Source organism: Hemiscyllium ocellatum (assembly GCF_020745735.1).
Source record: "Hemiscyllium ocellatum isolate sHemOce1 chromosome 41 unlocalized genomic scaffold, sHemOce1.pat.X.cur. SUPER_41_unloc_35, whole genome shotgun sequence".
Taxonomy (NCBI): Eukaryota; Metazoa; Chordata; class Chondrichthyes; order Orectolobiformes; family Hemiscylliidae; genus Hemiscyllium; species Hemiscyllium ocellatum.
This window is the reverse complement of record NW_026867566.1, coordinates 135,539-159,124: the sequence shown is the minus strand read 5'-3', so window position 1 is coordinate 159,124 and position 23,586 is coordinate 135,539. Positions and strand designations below refer to the sequence as shown.

The window sequence follows — 23,586 nt, the reverse complement described above, 5'->3', positions numbered from 1 at the left end:
ATAACCGACCACCTCTCTGGACGTCCCACGTAGATGTGATGGTCAAGGCACAACAACGGCTCTTCTTCCTCAGGAAATTCGGTGTGTCCATAGGGATCCTCGCCAGTGTCTACAGATGCACCATTGACCGCACACTGTCCTGGTCCATAACAGCCTGGTACAGCAACTGCTCTGCCCAGGACAGGAAGAAGCTCCAGAGGGTGGTGTGCACAGCCCAGACCATCACAGAAGCTGACCTTCCATCCATGGACTCCATTTACAAGGCTCGCTGCTGCGGAAAGGCTGCCAACAACATCAAAGACCCATCGCCACCCTCCCCCCACCCCCCGCGTGGTAATGATCCCTGACAACCTCTTCCATCAGACAGAAGAAACAGAAACCTGATGACACGCACCAGCAGGTTCCTGGATAGCATCCTCCTGGCCGTTATTAGACCGATGAATGGACTGTCTAGCCTGAAACATTGCTGACCTTGCTAACACTGATCTCGTCTAGTACATGCCCTGTGCAATATAACCTGTATGCCTCTGTCTAAGTCTTTCTGATCTGTACATCCTTTCTGATGATGATCTACCTGTACTGCTCATAAACAAAGCTTTTCACTGGATTTCAGTACACCTGATAATAAATCAGATCATTCAATATATAGTCATATATGCATGGAATATAATAACCCTTAGTCTCAGGGTTTCATGAAGGCTTGGTATTCACCATTGAAACCATGACTGAACTGGAACTGGGTCAGTCGGGCTGTTGGTGAGAGTGGGGGTTAGGATGAAAGAAGATTGGCCAGAGATTATAGATATCAGTTAGACTGTGTTGTTGTCCATCTGTGTTCTGCTAAAGTTACATTATTAATATCTAATTCTTCATTTTGTTGAAGTTGTAAACTTGGTGTCGAAGACCTAGTACTCTAAGGTTTGCTGAGGAATAAGTGAGTAATTGTGAGGGCCATGGAACATTTTAATTTCACTTTGTTGCAAATCCAGTGTTGATGCTGCTGACTGGGTCTGCCTTGCTATCCCCTGTTCCCTAGCACAGCTTTGTTCAATTCGTATTGGAGTTACCTGCTGTTTGGTGAAACATTCAAACTCCTCCAACAGCGTTTGCCTCAGGATGCCAATGGCCCAGTTATATTTTGCCGTATAAGCCTTGCAGAAGTTCTCAGTCTCTTTCTTCAGGAGTTTATCCAACTCCGTGACCTCACGCTCTCTCTGTTCCTCACCCACTTCCAGTTGCTGCTTAAATTTCTCCACCAGCTCATTGACCATCGTCTCCAGACGGTCCCTCATTGACATCGGAGAGGTTTCCAGGATCGCAGAGATATCAGCATCATCATCTACCTCCTGAAATCACACCACCCACAATTAATGGTGAGTAAAGCACACACTGACAAGGACAGCACGGGGTTAGATACAGAGAAACGATCCCTCTACACTGTCCCCCCATCAAACACTCCCAGGGACAGGGACAGCACGGGGTTAGATACAGAGAAACGATCCCTCTACACTGTCACCCATCAAACACTCCCAGGGACAGGGACAGCACGGGGTTAGATACAGTGTCAAGCTCCCTCTACACTGTCCCCCCATCAAACACTCCCAGGGACAGCACAGGGTTAGATACAGAGTAAAGCTCCCTCTACACTGTCCCCCATCAAACACTCCCAGGGACAACGACAGCACGGGGTTAGATACAGAGTAACGCTCCCTCTACACTGTCCCCCCATCAAACACTCCCAGGGATAGGGACAGCACGGGGTTAGATATAGAGTAAAGCTCCTTCTATTCTGCTCCCATCAAACACTCCCAGGGACAGGTACAGCACGGGGTTAGATACAGAGTAAAGCTCCCTCTACACTGTCCCCCATCAAACACTCCCAGGGACAGGGACAGCACGGGGTTAGATACAGAGAAAAGCTCCCTCTGCACTGTCCCCTATCAAACATTCCCAGGTTCAGGACAGCACGGGGATAGATACAGAGTAGAGCTTCCTCTACACTGTCCCCCCCTCAAACACTCCCAGGACAGGGACAGCACCAGGTTAGATATTGACTAATTAAGAAAGGTGGTAAAGAAAAGCCAGGGAACTAAGACCAGTGAGCCTGACATTGGTGATGGGCAAGTTGTTGGAGGGAATCCTGAGGGACAGATTTACATGTATTTGGAAAGGCAAGGACTGATTAAGAATAGTCAACATGGCTTTGTGCGTGGGAAATCATGTCTCATTAACTTTATCGCATTGTTGAAGAAGTAACAAAGAGGATTGTTGAGGGCAGAGCAGTGGATGTGATCTGTATTGCCTTCAATAAGGTGTTTGACAGGGTTCCCCATGGGAGACTGGTTACCAAGGTTAGATCTCATGGAATACTGGGAGAACTAGCCATTTGGAAACAGAACTGGCTCAAAGATAGAAGACAGAGGGTGGTGGTGGAGGGTTACTTTTCAGACTGAAGGCCTGTGATCAGTGGAGTGCCACAAGGATCGATGCTTTTAAGTTATATAAATGATCTGGATGTGAACATAGGAGGTAGAGTTAGTAAGTTTGCTGATGACACCAAAATGGGAGGTGTAGTGGACAGCGAAGAAGGTCACCTCTGATTACAACGGGATCTTGATCAGATGGGCCAATGGGCTGAGGGGAGGCAGATGGAGTTTAATTCCGATAAATGCGAGGTGTTGTATTTCGGAAAACCAAATCAGGCCAGGACTTATACACATAATGGCAAGTTCCTGGGGAGTGTTGCTGAACAAAGAGACCTTGGAGTTCAGGTTCATAGCTCCTTGAAAGTGGAGTCGCAGGTAGAACATAGAACAGTACAGCACAGAACAGGCCTTTCAGCCCACGATGTTGTGCCGACCACTGATCCTCATGTACGCACCCTCAAATGTCTGTGACCATATGCATGTTCAGGAGTCTCTTAAATGTCCCCAATGACCCGCCTCCACAACTGCTGCTGGCAACGCATTCCATGCTCTCTCAACTCTCTGTGAAAAGAATCCGCCTCTGACATCCCCTCTATACTTTCCTCCAACCAGCTTAAAACTATGACCCCTCGTGGTAGTCACTTCTGCCCTGGGGAATAGTCTCTGGCTATCGACTCTATCTATGCCTCTCATTATCTTGTATACCTCAATTAGATCCCTTCTTCTCCTCCTCTCCTCCAATGAAAAAAGTCCGAGCTCAGTCAACCTCTCCTCATTAGATAAGCCCTCCTGTCCAGGCAGCATCCTGGTAAACCTCCTCTCAACCCTCTCCAAAACATCCACATCTTTCCTATAATAGGGCGACCAGAACTGGACGCAGTATTCCAAGTGCGGTCTAACCAAAGTTTTATAGAGTTGCAACAAGATCTCACGACTCTTAAACTCAATCCCCCTGTTAATGAAAGCCAAAACACCATATACTTTCTTAACAACCCTGTGCACTTGGCTGGCCATTTTAAGGGATCTATGTACCTGCACACCAAGATCCCTCTGTTCCTCCACACTGCCAAGAATCCTATCCTTAATCCTGTACTCAGCTTTCAAATTCGACCTTCCAAAATGCATCACATCGCATTTATCCAGGTTTAACTCCATCTGCTACCTCTCAGCCCATCTCTGCATCCTGTCTATGTCCCGCTGCAGCCTACAACAGCCCTCTATACTGTCAATGACACCTCCAACCTTAATGTCGTCTGCAAATTTGCTAACCCATCCTTCAGTCCCCTCATCCAAGTCATTAATAAAAATTACAAACAGTAGAGGCCCAAGGACAGAGCCCTGTGGAACACCACAGACTTCCAGGCAGAATATTTTCCTTTTACTACCACTCGCTGTCTTCTGTTGGACAGCCAATTCTGTATCCAGACAGCTATGTTCCCCTAAATCCCATTCCTCCTGACCTTGTGAATGAGCCTACCATGCGAAACCTTATCAAATGCCTTGCTGAAGTCCATATACACCACATCCACTGCTCGACCCTCATCAACTTTTCTAGTCACATCCTCAAAGAACTCGATAAGGTTTGTGAGGCATGACCTGCCCCTCACAAAGCCGTGCTGACTGCATTTAATCAGGCCATGCTCTTCCAGATGGTCATAAATCCTATCCCTCACAATCCTTTCTAACACCTTGCCGATGACAGGCACGAGACTTACTGGTCTGTAATTGCCGGGGAGTTCCCTATTTCCTTTCTTGAAGAGATGAAATACATTTGCCTCTCTCCAGTCCTCAGGTACAACTCCAGTGGAGAGCGAGGATGCAAAGATCTTCGCAAGTGCCGAAGCAATTGCATTTCTCATTTCCCAAAGCAGCCGAGGACAAACCCGGTGCGGGCCTGGCGACTTGTCAATCTTAATGTTTGACAAAATTTTCAGCACATTATCTTCCTCTATCTCTATCCATTCCAGCATGCACACCTGCTCTTCAAAGGTTTCATTCACTACAAAGTCCATTTCTTTTGTAAAGACAGAAGCAAATTTAGGGCTTCCCCTACTTCCTCAGGCTCCACACACAAATTCCCGATGCTATCCCTGATCGGCCCTACTCAGATAGGAGGAAGGTGTTTGGTATGCTTTCCTTTATTGGTCAGAGGACTGAGTACAGGAGTTGGGAGGTCATGTTGCGGCTGGACAGGACATTAGTTCGGGCCACTGTTGGAATATTGCGTGCAATTCTGGTCTCCTTCCTATCGGAAAGATGTTGTGAAACTTGAAAGGGTTCAGAAAAGATTTACAAGGATGTTGCCAGGGTTGGAGGATCTGAGTTACAGGGACAGGCTGAACAGGCTGGGGCTGTTTTCCCTGGAGCATTGGAGGCTAAGGGGTGACCTTATAGAGGTTTATAAAATCATGAGGGGGCATGGATAGGATAAATAGACAAGGACTCTTCCCTGGGGATGGGGAGTCCAGAACTAGAGGGCTTAGGTTTAGAGTGAGAGGCTAAAATTTAAAAGGGACCGAAGGGGCAACTTTTTCACGGAGAGGGTGATGCGTGTATGGAATGAGCTGCCCGAGGAAGTGGTGGAGGCTGGTACAATTACAACATTTAAAAGGTATTTGGATGAGGACATGAATAAGAAGGGTTTAGAGAGATATGTGCGAAGTGTTTGCAAATCAGACTGGATTAGATGAGGATATCTGGTCGGCATGGATAAGTTGGATCAAAGGGTCTCTTTCCATGCTGTACATCGCTATGACTAAAGCTACCTCTGCACTGTCCCACATCAAAAACACCCAAGACAGAAATAACACAGCTTTAGATCTCAAGTAAAGCTCCCTCTACACTGTCCCCCCATCAAACACACCCAGGACAGGAACAGCATGGAGTTAGATACAGAGAAAAGCTCCCTCTACACTGTCCCCGCCATTAAATACTCCCAGGGACGGGGACAACACGGGGTTAGATACAGAGTAAAGCTCCCCCTACATTGTCCCCCCATCAAACACTCCCAGGGACAGGGAGAGCATGGGATTCAATACCGAGTGAAGCTCCCCCTACAAATCCTCCTTCAAACATTCCCAGGACAAGGACAGCACAGGGTCAGACATTGAGAAAATAACACACTCATCCTCCAAGGTAAAAGTAAAGCTCTCTTCAAACTCTCCCAATATCAGCGTAATTAGATGTCATACTGAGCAATGGAAGAAAGTTTGGAAATCCTGCAGCATCTTCTCCGGCAGCTTCAATCCCTGAATGGCATTCATCATCTGCGGAAAAATCAATGAAAAATTCTGATTTGTGAGCCCCTCAGTTCCATCTCCCTATCAGGGAGATATCTGTACACTGACTGGTGTCTCTCAGTCCCCCCCCCCCCTCTCTCTCAGGGAGATATCTGTACACTGACTGGTGTCTCTCAGTCCCCCCCCTCTCTCTCAGGGAGATATCTGTACACTGACTGGTGTCTCTCAGTCCCCCCCCCTCTCTCTCAGGGAGATATCTGTACACTGACTGGTGTCTCTCAGTCCCCTCTCTCTCAGGGAGATATCTGTACACTGACTGGTGTCTCTCAGTCCCCCCCCTCTCTCTCAGGGAGATATCTGTACACTGACTGGTGTCTCTCAGTCCCCTCTCTCTCTCTCTCTCAGGGAGATATCTGTACACTGACTGGTGTCTCTCAGTCCCCGCTCTCTCTCAGGGAGATATCTGTACACTGACTGGTGTCTCTCAGTCCCCCCCCCCCCCCCTCTCAGGGAGATATCTGTACACTGGTGTCTCTCAGTCCCCTCTCCCTCTCTCAGGGAGATATCTGTACACTGACTGGTGTCTCTCAGTCCCCTCTCTCTCTCTCTCTCAAAGTTAAAAATCACACAACACAAAGTTAAAGACCAACAGATGTATTTGGAGGCACTAGGTTTTGAAGTGCTGCTTCTTCATCAGGTGGTAGTGGAGCAGAATCATACATTAACAGGATTGCAGTGCCATGGAATGTAATATTAAATAAATTTAGCTTGAGTCTTTCATCTTTTAGAATGATCATGTTAGTTTTGGTTCCTTCATATGTCAATCCCAGAACATGTTTTAACTTACATTTTCAAGACAACTTTTAACAACAGGTGTCTTCTCAGCTCTGATAATGCATTGAAGATGTGAAGTTAAAGTCTGTCTGTTTCCCAGTGTTAGGTCAGGCTGATTCCATTTCTGAAGTGGAATTTACAGAATTTTCTTTGGATTTATGTACTTTTTGAGCTAAATAAAACATAATGCTGCAAGTACAAATTCACCCCACAAACCTAAATGTGTGTGTGTAAGGGAGACTGAGTGAGTGTCTGTGCATGTGGGTGAGAGTGTGGGGATGTGTGAGAGTGTGGGGATGTGTGTGAGTGTAATGGGGTATAAAAGGCAGTGAGAAGGTGCGTGTGTGGGTATGATTGTGGACGGTGTGTGTATGAGTGAGGATCTGTGTGGATGATGGTCTGTAGGAATGTGTGTGCATGTGTGTGTATGTGCGCGCATGCATGTATGCACGCGTGTGTGTGTGTTTGTGTGTGCCTGAGTGCACGCGCACATGGTGTCTCAGTCCCCTCTCTCAGGGAGATATCAGGATACTGACTGGTGTCTCTCAGATCATTTCATTTTGTGATGTGCATCAGGACACTATTTAAAAGAGCCACAACACACTGCAGTACACCAGAACTGTGAAAAGAGGAAGAGGAATACCTATACAAGGTATTCGCCAAAAACGGATACCCGTGCAATTTTATCAACAGATACCTAAGAGATAGACCACGGAACGAGGACATGCCACAACCAAAAGGACTAGCCACACTACCATACATCAGGAGTGTTTCAGAACTGACAGCCAGACTACTGCGACCCTTAGGACTCATAACGGCACACAAACCAACAGCCACGCTCAGACAACAACTCACCAGGACAAAGGACCCGATACCCAACATGAGCCAAACTAATGTAGTTTACGAAATACCAAGCAAGGACTGCACAAAACACTATATAGGACAAACAGGAAGACAGCTAACAATCCGCATCCATGAACACCAACTAGCCACAAAACGACACGACCAGCTATCCCTAGTAGCCACACACTCAGACAACAAGCAACATGAATTCGACTGGGAAAACACTACTATCATAGGGCAAGCTAGATAGAGAACAGCCAAAGAATTCCTAGAGGCATGGCATTCATCCACAAACTCCATCAACAAAAACATCGACCTGCACCCAATATACCAACCACTACAGTGGACAGCTGAAACTGACACCCGGAAGCAGCAAGGACAGACCACTATAAATACCAGAAGAAACATCAAAGAAGCGCTTCACAGGAGGCTCCAGAACACTGATGATGTTCCCTAGCCAGGGGACGAAACGTTTGCAGCAAAAACTTCCAGCTCGGCGAACAGAACCACAACTACGAGCACCCGAGCTACAAATCTTCGCACAAACTTTGAACTGACAGTATTCCTAGGGATGTTAATCCAGCTCCCTCACACTGTCACTCAGTAACCCCTCTCCCCTCCCAGCGCCCTGTGTTCCTGACTGTATCTCTACTGATGTTAATCCAGCTCCCGCACACTGTCCGTCAGTTACCCCTCTCCCCCAGTGCCCTGTGTTACTGACTGTAACCCTACTGATGTTAATCCAGCTCCCTCACACTGTCACTCGGTCACCCCTCTCCCCTCCCTGCGTCCTGTGTTACTGACTGTATCCCTACTGATGTTAATTCAGCTCCCCCACACTGTCACTCAGTAACCCCTCTCCCCCCCAGGGCCCTTTGTTATTGACTGTATCCCTCCTGATGTTAATCCAGCTCCCCCACACTGTCACTCAGTAACCCCATTCCTTCCAGTGCCCTGTGTTACTCACTGCATCCCTACTGATGTTAATCCAGCTCCCTCACACTGTCCATCAGTTTCCCCTCTCCCCCCCGAGTGCCCTGTGTTACTGACTGTATCCCTACTGATGTTAATCCAGCTCCCTCACACTGTCACTCGGTAACACCTCTACCCCCCAGCGCCCTGTGTTACTGACTGTATCCCTACTGATGTTAATCCAGCTCCTCACACTGTCACTCAGTAACCCCTCTCCCCCCTAGAGCCCTGCGTTACTGACTGTATCCCTACTGATGTTAATCCAGCTCCCTCACACTGTCACTCAGTAACCCCTATTCCTTTCAGTGCCCTGTGTTACTGACTGTATCCCTACTGATGTTAATCCAGCTCCCTCACACTGTCACTCAATAACCCCTCTCCCCCCACCATCCCCGCGCCCTGTGTTACTGACTGTATCCCTACTGATGTTAATCCAGCTCCCTCACACTGTCACTCAGTAACCCCTCTCCCCCCCAGTGCCCTGTGTTACTGACTGTATCCCTACTGATGTTAATCCAGCTCCCTCACACTGTCACTCAGTAACCCCTCTCCCCCCCAGGGCCCTGTGTTACTGACTGTATCCCTACTGATGTTAATCCAGCTCCCTCACACTGTCACTCAGTAACCCCTCTCCCCCCCAGTGCCCTGTGTTACTGACTGTATCCCTACTGATGTTAATCCAGCTCCCTCACACTGTCACTCAGTAACCTCTCTCCCCCCCAGTGCCCTGTGTTACTGACTGTATCCCTACTGATGTTAATCCAGCTCCCTCACACTGTCACTCAGTAACCTCTCTCACCCCCAGTGCCCTGTGTTACTGACTGTATCCGTACTAATATTAATCCAGTTCCCTCGCACTGTGTGTGTGTGTATACAGAAGGGTCTATGTGTGTGTGTGTATATAGAAGTGTCTATGTGTGTGTGTGTATATATATAGAAGTGTCTATGTGTGTGTGTGTGTGTGTGCCTGTGTGTCTGTGAGAGTGTGTGTGTATATACAGAAGTGTCTATGTTTTGTGTGTGTGTATGTGTATACAGAAGTGTCTGTGTGTATATATATATATATATATATACACACACACACAGAAGTGTGTGTGTATACAGAAGTGCCTATGTGTGTGTGTGTATAGAAGTGTATATGTGTGTGTGTATACAGAAGTGCCTATGTTTGTGTGTACGAGTGTCTGTATGTGTGTGTGTATACAGAAGTGTGTGTGTGTGTATGTGTATACAGAAGTGTGTGTGTGTGTGTATATATACAGAAGTGTCTGTGTGTGTATACAGAAGTGTCTATGTGTGTGTGTGTATGTGTATACAGAAGTGTCTATGTGTGTGTGTATACAGAAGTGTCTATGTTTGTGTGTACAAGTGTGTGTGTGTGTGTGTATATACAAAAGTGTCTATGTTTGTTTGTGCGAGTGTGTGTGTGTGTATACAGAAGTGTGTGTGTATATATACAGAAGTGTCTGTGTGTGTGTATATAGAAGTGTCTATGTGTGTGTGTGAGTATACAGAAGTGTCTATGTTTGTGTGTGTGTGTGTGTGTGTGTATATGTATATATACAGAAGTGTCTGTGTGTGTGTATATATACAGAAGTGTCTATGTGTGTGTGTGTGTGTGTGTGTGTGTGTATACAGAAGTGTCTATGCGTGTGTGTACGACTGCCTGTGTGTGTGTGTGTCTGTAGTACAATAGGGTCACCTGTAGTGTGACATGAACCCAAGGTCACGGTTGAGGATGTTGGGTTCATGTCACACTAGAGGTGACCCCATTGCTCTATATAAACACACACACACACACACACATATACGTTTGTGGGGGTGAATTTGTACTTGCAGAATTACATTGTACTTTGCTCAAAAACTGCATGAATCCATGAAAGATTCTGATAATTCATTTTTAGATTAGAATCAGTCTAAACATTATGGCACAGACAACAGCACACAGGGGAATAACATCTTCATCGCATTATCTAGGCTGACACCAACAGCTAATGTAACTTTTTAAAAACGTTTGTGACTTACATGTGAAAGAAGTGAAACAAACATGGTCATTCTAACAGATGAGAGACTTAACAAACAATCAGCGTCTTTTTCAACGTCTAATTTCAGTTACATCATACGGTATACTTTTCCCATAAATTCTGTGTCTTAGAATTGTGTCCTCCACCACCACCTGATGAAGGAGCAGCGCTCTGAAAGCTAGTGCTTCCAATTAAAGCTGTTGGATTGTAAGGTGGTGTTGTGTGATTTTTAACTTTGTACACCCCAGTCCAACACCGGCATCTCCAAATCATGACACTGGGGAGAGATTACCTAACTCACTGAGGAGGCTGGGAATGAAGCCTGGGCCTTTCCCCGTCTCAGTGTGTGGGTGATAATCAATCCCACACTGGGGAGAGATTACCTAACTCACTGAGGAGGCTGGGAATGAAGCCTGGGCCTTTCCCTGCTCAGTGTGTGGGTGATAATCAATCCCACACTGGGGGGGGAGATTACCTAACTCACTGAGGAGGCTGGGAATGAAGCCTGGGCCTTTCCCTGTCTCAGTGTGTGGGTGATAATCAATCCCACACTGGGGAGAGATTACCTAACTCACTGAGGAAGCTGGGAATGAAGCCTGGGCCTTTCCCTGCTCAGTGTGTGGGTGATAATCAATCCCACACTGGGGAGAGATTACCTAACTCACTGAGGAGGCTGGGAATGAAGCCTGGGCCTTTCCCTGTCTCAGTGTGTGGGTGATAATCAATCCCACACTGGGGGGAGAGATTACCTAACTCACTGAGGAGGCTGGGAATGAAGCCTGGGCCTTTCCCTGTCTCAGTGTGTGGGTGATAATCAATCCCACACTGGGGGGTGGGAGATTACCTAACTCACTGAGGAGGCTGGGAATGAAGCCTGGGCCTTTCCCTGTCTCAGTGTGTGGGTGATAATCAATCCCACACTGGGGGGGGGGAGATTACCTAACTCACTGAGGAGGCTGGGAATGAAGCCTGGGCCTTTCCCTGTCTCAGTGTGTGGGTGATAATCAATCCCACACTGGGGGGGGGGAGATTACCTAACTCACTGAGGAGGCTGGGAATGAAGCCTGGGCCTTTCCCTGCTCAGTGTGTGGGTGATAATCAATCCCACACTGGGGGGAGATTACCTAACTCATGTGTGTGTGCCTATGAGAGAGGGTCTGGAGGAGAGAGTGTGTGTGTATGTGTGGTGTGTTTGTGTGTGTGTGTGTGGGGGGGGGGGGGTTGGGGTGTGTGTGTGGATGTGAGTGTGAGGGCTGTGCGTGTGAGCATATGAGAGAGGGTCTGGAGGACAGTGTATGTGTGTGTGTGTGGTGTGTGCGTGTGGGAGTGTGTGTGTGTGTGTGTGGATGTGAGTGTGAGGGCTGTGCATGTGTGCATATGAGAGAGGGTCTGGAGGACAGTGTGTGTGTATGTGTGGTGTGTGTGGGTGTGTGTGTGGATGTGAGTGTGAGGGCTGTGCGTGTGAGCATATGAGAGAGGGTCTGGAGGACAGTGTGTGTGTATGTGTGGTGTGTGTGGGTGTGTGTGTGGATGTGAGTGTGAGGGCTGTGCGTGTGAGCATATGAGAGAGGGTCTGGAGGAGAGTGTGAGTGTGTGTGTGCAGGGAATACTGAGTGAGTGTGTGTGTGGGGGTTGCGTGTGTTTGTGAGTGTGAGGGCTGTGCATGTGAGCATATGAGAGAGGGTCTGGAGGAGAGTGTGTGTGTGTGTGTGGGTGTGTGTGTGGATGTGAGTGTGAGGGCTGTGTGTGTGAGCATATGAGAGAGGGTCTGGAGGAGAGTGTGTGTGTGTGTGTGTGTGTGTGTGTGTGTGTGTGTGTGTGTGTGTGTGTGTGTGTGTGTGTGTAGCTAGAAAGCCAGTGTGTTTCTAGTTAAACCTGTCGGACTATAACTGGTGTTGTGTGATTTTAAACTTTGTCCACCCCAGTCCAACACCGGCATCTCCAAGTCATGACAAACACAAATGTGTGAGGTGAATTTGTACTTGCAGAATTCCATGATATTTTACTCAAAAACTGCATAAACCCAGGTAAGCTCCTGTTCCTCCCACTTTAGAACTAGAACCAGCCTGACCTAACACTGGGACACAGACGGAGTTTAACTTCACACCTTCACTGCATTATCTGAGCTGAGATGACACCTGTTGTTAAAAGCCATCTTGAGAATGTAACGTTTAAAATGTCCTGGGATTTACAGACGAAGGAACCAAAACTAATATGGTCATTCTAAAAGATGAAAAACTCAAGCCAACATTGTTTAATATTACACTCCATAACACTGCAAATCTGTTGGTATAAAGTCTGCGTTGTATGATTCTGGGCTTAAAAAAGTGTTGCTGGAAAAGTGCAGCAGGTCAGGCAGAATCCAAGGAGCAGGAGAATCGAAGTTTCGGGCATAAGCCCTTCTTCAGGAATGAGGAGGGTGTGCCAAGCGGGCTAAGCTACCTAGCTTTTCCTGCAACACATTTTTAAGCTCTGATCTCCAGCATCTGCAGTCCTCACTTTCTTCTAATTGTATGATTCTGCTCCACAACCACCTGATGAAGGAGCGTCGCTCCGAAAGCTAGTGTGCTTCCAATTAAACCTGTTGGACTAGAACCTGGTGTTGTGTGATTTTTAACTTTGTCCACCCCAGTCCGACACCAGCACCACCAAATCAAATTGGTGAATGGGAGAGTAATGATGTTTGATTGTCACTGCATTACCCTGGTCACAATTGATGGAAAAAGCCATCTGGTTTACAAATGTCCTTGAGGGAAGGAAACTGCCATCCTCACATAGTCTGGGCTATGTGAATCCAGACCATAGCAAGCTGATTGATTCTTAACTGAACACTGAAATGCCCCAAGTCACTCAGTTCGATATACGCTATTACAAAATCTCAACAAACAAATGGATTTTCTGGGATTGACAAAGATATCAGAAACACCAGTGGCAGAAACAGCCCCGTCGACTGTAGAGATTGGAATGAGGGCAGTCAGTTGGACCACACTGAATATGAGCTCCCTGACTGGGGCTGTTAACCTGATCCCATCAGGGGGCCCTGGCTAACACAGAAAGGATATATGTCAGGGATACTGAGTTGCTGAATGCCTGACTCAGTGAGAGGCAGTGCGATTGTCAAAGGCCATGCAGTTGTAAGTGAAGGATGATGGGGTTGGGTAGCCAACTTCTGAAGAGTTGTTTCACTGACCCACCAAGGATGTCCTTAGTAATGTCTGAGGGTTAGTGCCAAAACTGAGAGAACTGTCTCACAGCCATCACCATCCTCAGATGTTCTGTCCCATCAGTGGGATACAGTCAGTCGGGAGGGGAATCTCATGGCTTCATGTTAGACATGCACAAGAAAACCTCCTGCTAAATTACTACATACTGTCCTCACTCGGTCATGGATGGATCAGGACTCCTCCAACAACACTGGGAGGAAGCGCTGAGAATGGGAGAGCACAAAATGTGGGATTTTAATGTCCACCACCAACAGTGACTCAGCAGCAGCATTACTGTATGAGCTGGTTGGGTCCTAAAGGACATAGCTGTTGGGCTGGGCCTGTGGCAGGTGGTGAGGGAACCAACAAGGGACAAATACAAACCTGACCTCTGTAAAGACCATGACTTAATACTTTCACCTTTATTTGCATGATGGGCTAACATGAGAAAGAATTTATTTTAAAACAAGGAGTGCAGCATGTATTTAGAAAGTGAGTAAGCTGACACTCATTTGTAAGCGCTGTTTACACAGCTGCTGGCCCCAGCACAGCAGGAGAAGGTACAGAGAAGCTGTACTCCAGAGCCAAGTGCAAATGAAGATTCAGCTGGCAACAAGTAACTGATTGGTCTGAGGATGTGAATAGGACATGAGGAAGATTGAGATGAGGATTGATGACAGAAGGTGTGTGAGAGAAAGAGATACGGTTTTGTGATTTAGAGATAGAAATTGGGAAAATTGATGCAGAAAAATGGATATGAAAGTACAAGGATCAATTTCAAATTTAAATATATACAAATATATACTGCTGTTATTTCTGCCTACTTTTGGAAAGGTAAACAATGAGCAGAGTTCACCAACCAGAGTGAGAGAGGAAGTGATGGTAGCTTATTACTGACCAGATGACGGAGTTGGCGAAGGGGATGGTTGAATAGAAAGGATTTTCCTTCCCTCTCTTCCTCGATGATGGAAATCTGACAGACTGGACCATCCTTCACATCCTCTCGAAAAGCATCCTCATTGAGGAGCAACGAATCTTCCTGAATGTCCACAAGCTGCAGGGATTTACCTGAGACTGGGGACATCGTTCTGAAAGTGAACAGAGAACAAATAAGCAGCTGGTCAACCCACCCATTTACACAAGACAATCTCCCTGACACACAGTGACACCTTGGTCCCAGAGAGGGGGGGTAAAGGACAGTCTACCTGACACACAGTGACACCTTGGTCCCAGAGAGAGGGGGTAAAGGACAGTCTACCTGACACACAGTGACACCTTGGTCCCAGAGAGAGGGGGAAAGGACAGTCTACCTGACACACAGTGACACCTTGGTCCCGGGGGGGGGGGGGGGGGGCGAAGGACAGTCTACCTGACACACAGTGACACCTTGGTCCGGAGGGGGGGGAAGACAGTCTACCTGACACACAGTGACACCTTGGTTCCAGAGAGGGGGGGAAAGGACAGTCTACCTGACACACAGTGACACCTTGGACCCGGGGGGGGGGAAAGGACAGTCTACCTGACACACAGTGACACCTTGGTCCGGGGGGGGGGAAGGACAGTGACACCTTGGTCCCGGGGGGGGGAAAGGACAGTCTCCCTGACACACAGTGACACCTTGGTCCCAGAGAGGGGGGGAAAGGACAGTCTACCTGACACACAGTGACACCTTGGTCCCAGAGAGGGGGGTAAAGGACAGTCTCCCTTACACACAGTGACACCTTGGTCCCAGAGAGGGGGGGGGGGAAGAACAGTGTACCCGACACACAGTGACACCTTGGTCCTGGGAGGGGGGGAAAGAACAGTCTACCTGACACACAGTGACACCTTGGTCCTGGGAGGGGGGGGAAGAACAGTCTACCTGATACACAGTGACACCTTGGTCCCGGGAGGGGGAAAGGACAGTCTACCTGACACACAGTGACACCTTGGTCCCAGAGAGGGTGGGGGGGAAAGGACAGTCTCCCTTACACACAGTGACATCTTGGTTGCAGAAAGTGGGGTGGGAAAGGACAGTCTACCTGATGAACCGTGTCCCCCAGTTCCAGAGGGGGGAGGGACAGTCTACCTGATGAACCATGTCCCCCCGTTCCAGAGGGAGGGAAAGAACAGTCTACCTGATGAACTGTATCCCCCAGTTCCAGAGGCGGGGGGGAAGGACAGTCTACCTGATGAACTGTGTCCCCACTTCCAGAGGGTGGGGGGGAAAGGACAGTCTACCTGATGGTCTTTACCTTGTCAAGATGTTATGTGTAAATATGATGTCAGCTGTACTATGGGAAACCCTGATAAACCTTGTCCTCATTTAAATAAGTCACGTGATAAAAGAGACAAAGGGGGAATATTACCTTTAACCTATAATTTGCTTTTAGAAACCCATCATAAAATATTTGCAGAGGATGAAGTACTTTGTTACATTCCTACGTCAATGAGAGATTCTTTTACCCCTTTTATCCTGTCAAATCCTAATATGGGGATGTGGAACAATACTAAAGTATGTACAGGATGTGATATCTCTTCTAGTTATTCCCTATCCCCACCTGCTACTGGTTCATGGACTTCCTCCAATAAATCTGCAATCTCTGATCCAAATTGCTCCAATGGTAAGGGATGGGGATGTGCTTATGTAAGAGTCTCTAAAATTATTCCCTGGGCTATGATTAAATGTATTAGTCGTCACTGCTTTTCTGAAGGACCTCCCATCTTGTGTGTATGCCTTAATGAAAAGTGTATCCCTATTACCGCTGGAATTGAAACTCTATGTGGAGAAGGTAATGACACCCACCTTCATTATGACACCCCTAACAGCATAAATACTTTCCCAATGATTGGATGGGAAGAGCCATTTTGGGATCTCGACCATGTTTCTTATCAGGAAACTCACCTTATTCAATTAGACGATTTTCACCCTCAACGCCCAGGCCCAAATTATATAATTGTGGACTATCCACATACTTTGGGAAGTCACAAAGATATTTTAGCCTGCTTGGCACACTCTCCTCATTCCTGTAGAAGGGCTCATGCCTGAAACATCGATTCTCCTGCTCCTCAGATGCTGCCTGACCTGCTGCGCTTTTCCAGCAACACATTTTCAGCTCTGATCTCCAGCATCTGCAGTCCTCACTATCTCCTAGTCACAAAGATAGGCCTGCTTCCTACTGGAAAGTTCCTCCATTATCTAGACTAAACCAGGATTTTTTTCCCAGTTATAATAAAGTATCTAACTACTTGTCCTAAATGAAGCAAGTCCTCCTCATGCTGTAGCTGTCGGAACACTCCTTCCAACTACTGTACCCTGTCCAATTACCTGGCAACGAGATCGAAATTCGCCTCTTAAATGTTCAGGTTCTCCTGACCTCTGTGCAGAATGGAAGAATCCAAAGGTCATATCAAGAAGTAAAACTCGCTCATTGGCATATGCAGCTCTTAGTGTTCTTTCATTAGGAGGGTCTTCAGGAATTATTAGTCACCAAAATTGTAATTATTTGATTTGTGGGCACACGGTTTTGGGAAATGCGAGCCGTGCTGCCTTGTTGGAATTGCTTTCAGAATTGCACCTATTTATCCAATGAAATCGCTATGCCCTTGATTACATACCTGCAAAGGAAGGTGGCGTTTGCGCTATAGTTAAAGAAAAATGCATTATGGGGGTCACTGATCTTATTGAAAACATTACTAGGCATATTATTAAGATATGCATTTTTGTCAGCCCGAATGAATGAAGGTGCGGGATGGGGAGATTGGGAGACTGGCTTGTTTCTGTGACTATGTATGGTGCTATTGTTTGAATTGGTCTTTTTATTGGTTTTGCTTCCATTGACAATACTGGTTCCACCCAGAAAATGCTCCTTCTCCACTTAAACAAGGACAAGGAAACCTCATCGCTTGCCCTTCGTTCCCCTTTGGAGGCAGAGGGAGTATGGCAGTCTTTTGCTGTTTATTGAAATGAATTGATCTGATCTCTGCCTTTATGGTGTGGTCATAAAATGACCAAAAGGGAGGAATGAGGATCTAAAATTGGATCTTAGGCAACAAAATATGTAGATTTTGATTTCAACAAAATGGTTCCTCGATTTAAAAGAATACTACAAAATGGCCTGTGACCAATACTGCTGAATAGTAGCATTAACTTGTAGTTCAAAGATAAGAGGGTTTTCATAAGATGAATACTGACACATTAATTGATCATTTGAACTAACCTTGAACTAATACATGGCATGACAATTGATGTAAACTAGATATCCTTCTTAAAGAAAATATCATTGGATTAACTTGCTGTAAATCATGTCACCTTATTATATGCGATTGGGCTTTCTTGTAATGAAGGTTTTTCTGGGAATTAAAACTTCAAGCCTCCCCTCAGAGTTCAGCAATTTTCCAACAGCACTGTCCCGAAGTACCAAAGCTCCCTCAACTTTAATTAATCTCTGCCCCCTTTTTAAACATTTAACAAGCCCCCCAGACTCAACCCTTTGCTAAGACCATTCCTTTCGGGCTGGACTGGAAACTAAACAGCGAGGGGGGTCACACCAGACACCACCTGAATGAGGGGAAAACCACACGCTCTTAAAATCCTCAGGTCTGGCTGGCGGAAGTCCTCAACATGTAACTTTCAAATGTTTTTATATGTTGTTTTTAAAGAAATAAACAGATTGTGAGCAGCGGTGAAAGAGTTAAATGCCCTTCACTGTTACACGATGCAACAGCCCCGCACTGAGGGAGGAACAGGGCTGAGGGATGGACAGCGCTGAGGAAGCCCCGCACTGAGGGATGGACAGGGCTGAGGGAGCCCCGCGCTATCGGAGGGTCAGTGCTGAGGGAGCCCCGCACTGTGGGATGGACAGGGCTGAGGGATGGACAGCGCTGAAGAAGCCCCGCACTGAGGGATGGACAGGGCTGAGGGAGGGTCAGCGCTGAGGAAGCCCCGCACTGTGGGAGGGTCAGCGCTGAGGGAGCCCCGCACTGTGGGAGGGTCAGCGCTGAGGGAGCCCCGCGCTGTGGGAGGGTCAGGGCTGAGGGAGGGTCAGGGCTGAGGGAGCCCGGCACTGAGGGAGGGACAGGGCTGAGGGAGGAACAGGGCTGAGGGACGGTCAGGGTTGAGGGAGGGTCAGCGCCGAGGGAGCCCCCTCACTGTGGAAGGCTCGCTGTTATGTTAATAGTCTCTGCAATGTTTGTCGGATCAGACTGAGACAACCCAGCTCTGAATTGTAGCCACATGTACAGAGACAACAGTAAAACTGTCCCAAGTACCAGTGTACCTGGAAGAGAGGCAGACAGAGAGATGTGCCAGGGGAGTCGGTACAGGATAAGGAATTGGAGAGGTGGTGTCTGCTGTTCCTTTAAGCCCTCGATGACCGTACCTGAGTCTCTCACACACACACACAGACACACACACACACACAGACACAGGAGGCAGTACCTGGTGAACAGCTGGTGTAACCTGGGTTGGCAGCAAGGAGACAGGAAGCTGGTCCTGGACAGATCCAGCTGGGATCAGACCCTCTCACTCAGCCCGAGCTCTCTCCAGGAGTGAGAACGTTGTGGTCAGTCCCCAGTGATAAGCTGCACAGTGCTGGAAATACAAGGGGTGGCTCAGTCCAAAAGTGCCACGTACTCACTGCAGTCAGTTTCATTCTCTCCGAATTGAGTCTCTGACCTACAGATTCTGGGAAACCATGTGATTTTTATTTATTTCAAAAATATATTTTGTTTATAAAATAATTTGCTGATCTGTACAATTGGTCCTGCCATACATCTGTAAACATTCCATTTCCTGGCATACAGAGACACAGAAATCATTCATATAGACAGGTCTGTACAATGACATATTTAACAGGGGGGTCAGCAGAGCCCCTTTACTGCGTCGGCCCCCTGTGCTTAGGCAGGCAGACATTACACGGTGGGCTTTCCCCACCGCGCCTTGACAGCAGCTGCCCCAAGCTTCAGCGTGTCCCTCAACACATCGTCCTGGACCTTGGAATGTGCCAGTCTGCAACACTCAGTCGGGGTCAACGCCTTCAGCAGGAAGATCAACAGGTTTCGGACCGCCCAGAGAGCGTCCTTCACCGAGTTGATGATCCTCCAGGCACAGTTGATGTTCGTCTCAGTGTGTGTCCCAGGGAACAGGCCATAGAGCACAAAGTCCTGCGTCACGGCGCTGCTCGGGACGAACCTCGACAAACACCACTGCATTCCTCTCCAGACTTCTTCTGCATAGGCACATTCCAGAAGGAGGTGTGTGACAGTCTCGTCCCCCCGCAGCCGCTTCGAGGGCAGCGTGTGGTGCGGCAGAGAGTCCGGGCATGCATAAAGGATCTCACAGCCAGAGCCCTTCTCACCACCAGCCAAGCCATGTCTTGGTGCTTGTTGGACAGTTCTGGTGATGAGGCATTCTGCCAAATGGCTTTGACAGTCTGCTCAGGAAACCGCTCGATAGGATCCGCCCTCTCCTTTTCCCGAAGGGTCTCAAGGACACTACGTGCTGACCACTTCCTGATGGATTTGTGGTCAAAGGTGTTTTTCTTCATAAACTTCTCCACGAAGGACAGGTGATACGGAATGGTCCAACTACTCGGACGTTCCGCGGCAGCGAGGCCAGGCCCATCCTTCGCAACACCAGGGACAGGTAGAACCTTAGTACGTAGTGACACTTGGTACTTGTGTACCAGGGATCCACACACAGCTTGATGCAGCCACACACAAAGGTAGCCATCAGGGTGAGGGTGGCATTGGGTGTATTTTTCCCCCTGTTGCCCAGAGCTTTGTACAGCGAGTCCCTTCGGATCTGGTCCATCTTTAACCTCCATATAAACTGGAAGATGGCCCAGGGTGACTGCAGCAGCACAGGTTCTGGGACTAGGCCAGACCTGTGCCATGTATAACAGCAATGACAGTGCCTCACACCTGATGACCAGGTTTTTACCCACGATGGAGAGCGACCGTAGCTTCCATCTGCCCAGTTTCTGCCTCACTTTACTGGTACGCTCCCAGGACTTGAAGCACGCCCCAGCCCCCCCCCCGAACCAAATACCCAGCACCTTCAGGTGGTCGGTCCTGACGGTGAAGGGGATCGAGGGTTGGTTGGCCCAGGTCCCGAACAGCATGGCCTCGCTCTTGCCTCGGTTTACCTTGGCCCACGAGGCCTGTTCGAACTGGTCACGTATGCACATGAGTCTGCGCACGGACAGCGGATCTGAGTAGAAAACGGCGACGTCATCCATGTACAGGGAGGCCTTAACCTGCAGGCTCCCGCTGTCAGGAATAGTCACCCCTCTCAGGCTCGCATCCTTCCTGATGGACTCGGCAAATGGCTCTATGCAGCACCCAAACAGGGCAGGAGAGAAAGGGCAGCCCGGCCTGACTCCAGCGACCCTCCGCAGAGCGACCCACCCAGACCCATTCCCCCTACCCTATATTTACCCCGGACTAATACGCCTAACGTACACATATTTGGACCGTCTGAGGAAACCGGACACCCAGAGGAAGCCCATACAGACGCGGGGAGAATGTGCAAACTCCACACAGGCAGTTGCCCGAGGATGGAATCGAGCCCAGGACCTTGGCACTATGAGGCAGCAGTATGAATCACTGAGCCATCATGTTGCCTCAGTGGCAGAAGAACTACATCAGCTGCTCCCCAGTCCTTTGGGATCTCCCCAGTGGCTAGTGAGGATACAAAGATCTTGGTCAAGGTGCCAGCAATCTCCTGTCTTGCCTTTCTCAGTATCCTGGGATATATACCATCAGGTCCTGGGGACTTGTCTGTGTCAATACTCTTCAGGAGATCCAACATCACTGCTTTCTTGATCTTAAATACCCTAGCACAGGAGCATGCTCACACAAATCTCACTGTCCTCCATATCCTTCTCCTGAGTGAATACCGATACAAAGTACTCATTGAGGATCTCACCCACACCGTCTGCCTCCAAGCACAAGTTCCCTCCTTTATCCTTGCGTGGTCCTACCTTCTCCCTAGTTATAATCTTCTCTCCTTATCCCTTTTCCCAAGGTTATTTCACAGTCACATCTTGCATTCATTAATTACTTCTTGTGTACATCAGGGGAGATGTGAATATTGAGAAATGTTGAATTTGATTTAGTGTGTCACTGCTTTGGGAGCTCACTGTGGAGATTAGGTGACTCCCAAGTCTTGGAATTGGTAAAAAAATTCTTTTATCACTGTTAGGTAAAGACTTATTGAAGCTTTATAGTGAAATATGTCAAACAGCCAGATCGAGAATTGACGAAGAGTAATATTCGGACTGACATTGTACATTCGGGTAAGATTTATATTTAACTTTCCACACAAGCAGTGGCCCTCCAATAATACGGAATACCCTCAGCACTGACCCTCCCACAGTGCGGCGCTCTCTCGGCGCTGACCCTCCCACAGTGCGGGGCTCCCTCAGCGCTGACCCTCCCACAGTGCGGCGCTCCCTCAGCGCTGACCCTCCCACAGTGCGGAGCTCCCTCGGCGCTGACCCTCCCACAGTGCGGGGCTCCCTCAGCACTGACCCTCCCACAGTGCGGGGCTCCCTCAGCGCTGACCCTCCCACAGTGCGGGGCTCCCTCTGCACTGACCCTCCCACAGTGCGGGGCTCCCTCTGCACTGACCCTCCCACAGTGCGGGGCTCCCTCAGCGCTGACCCTCCCACAGTGCGGGGATCCCTCAGCGCTGACCCTCCCACAGTGCGGGGATCCCTCGGTACTGCACTGACCCTCCCACAGTGTGGGGCTCACTCGGCCCTGAACCTCCCACAGTGCGGGGCTACCTCAGCACTGACCCCCCAAAGTTCGGGGCTCGATTGGCGCTGACCCTCCCACAGTGCGGGGCTCCCTCGGCGCTGACCCTCCCACAGTGCGGGGCTCCCTCAGCGCTGACCCTCCCACAGCGCGGGGCTCCCTCGGCGCTGACCCTCCCACAGTGCGGGGCTCCCTCGGCGCTGACCCTCCCACAGTGCGGGGCTCCCTCAGCGCTGACCCTCCCACAGTGCAGGGCTCCCTCGGCGCTGATCCTCCCACAGTGCGGGGCTCCCTCGGAGCTGGCCCTCCCACAGTGCGGGGCTCCCTCGGCGCTGACCCTCCCACAGTGCGGGGCTCCCTCGGCGCTGACCCTCCCACAGTGCGGGGCTCCCTCGGCGCTGACCCTCTCACAGTGCGGGGCTCCCTCGGCGCTGACCCTCCCACAGTGCGGGGCTCCCTCGGCGCTGATCCTCCCACAGTGCGGGACTCCCTCCGTGCTGACCCTCCCACAGTGCAGGGCTCCCTCAGCGCTGACCCTCCCACAGTGCGGGGCTCCCTTGGCGCTGATCCTCCCACAGTGCGGGGCTCCCTCCGTGCTGACTCTCCCACAGTGCAGGGCTCCCTCAGCGCTGACCCTCCCACAGTGCGGGGCTCCCTCGGCGCTGACCCTCCCACAGTGCGGGGCTCCCTCGGCGCTGACCCTCCCACAGTGCGGGGCTCCCTCGGCGCTGACCCTCCCACAGTGCGGGGCTCCCTCGGCGCTGACCCTCCCACAGTGCGGGGCTCCCTCGGCGCTGACCCTCCCACATTGCAGGGCTCCCTCAGCGCTGACCCTCCCACAGTGCAGGATTCCCTCAGCGCTGACCCTCCCACAGTGCGGGGCTCCCTCAGCGCTGACCCTCCCACAGTGCAGGATTCCCTCAGCGCTGACCCTCCCACAGTGCGGGGCTCCCTCAGCGCTGACCCTCCCACAGTGCAGGATTCCCTCGGCGCTGACCCTCCCACAGTGCGGGGCTCCCTCAGCGCTGACCCTCCCACAGTGCAGGATTCCCTCGGCGCTGACCCTCCCACAGTGCGGGGCTCCCTCAGCGCTGACCCTCCCACAGTGTGGGGCTCCCTCAGCCCTGACCCTCCCACAGTGTGGGGCTCCCTCAGCACTGACCCTCCCACAGTGCAGGATTCCCTCAGCACTGACCCTCCCACAGTGTGGGGCTCCCTCAGCGCTGACCCTCCCACAGTGCAGGATTCCCTCGGCGCTGACCCTCCCACAGTGTGGAGCTCCCTCAGAGCTGACCCTCCCACA

General features: G+C 49.6%; 1 protein-coding gene across 1 annotated transcript in view; it reads right to left on the bottom strand.

Annotated features, from left to right (window-relative positions):
* The window catches only part of LOC132808878 (uncharacterized), a 30,669-nt gene extending 11,496 nt beyond the window's left edge, over nucleotides 1–19,173 (bottom strand). Inside the window, exons 1-4 of the mRNA XM_060822298.1 lie at nucleotides 18,961–19,173; nucleotides 14,440–14,629; nucleotides 5,618–5,692; nucleotides 1,068–1,346 (exon numbers count right to left, since the gene is read on the bottom strand). Of these exons, the coding sequence (XP_060678281.1) occupies nucleotides 1,068–1,346; nucleotides 5,618–5,692; nucleotides 14,440–14,625 (540 nt within the window). The 5' untranslated portion in view covers nucleotides 14,626–14,629; nucleotides 18,961–19,173. The remainder of the gene's footprint in view (nucleotides 1–1,067; nucleotides 1,347–5,617; nucleotides 5,693–14,439; nucleotides 14,630–18,960) is intronic.
* Nucleotides 19,174–23,586: the final 4,413 nt, after the last annotated feature.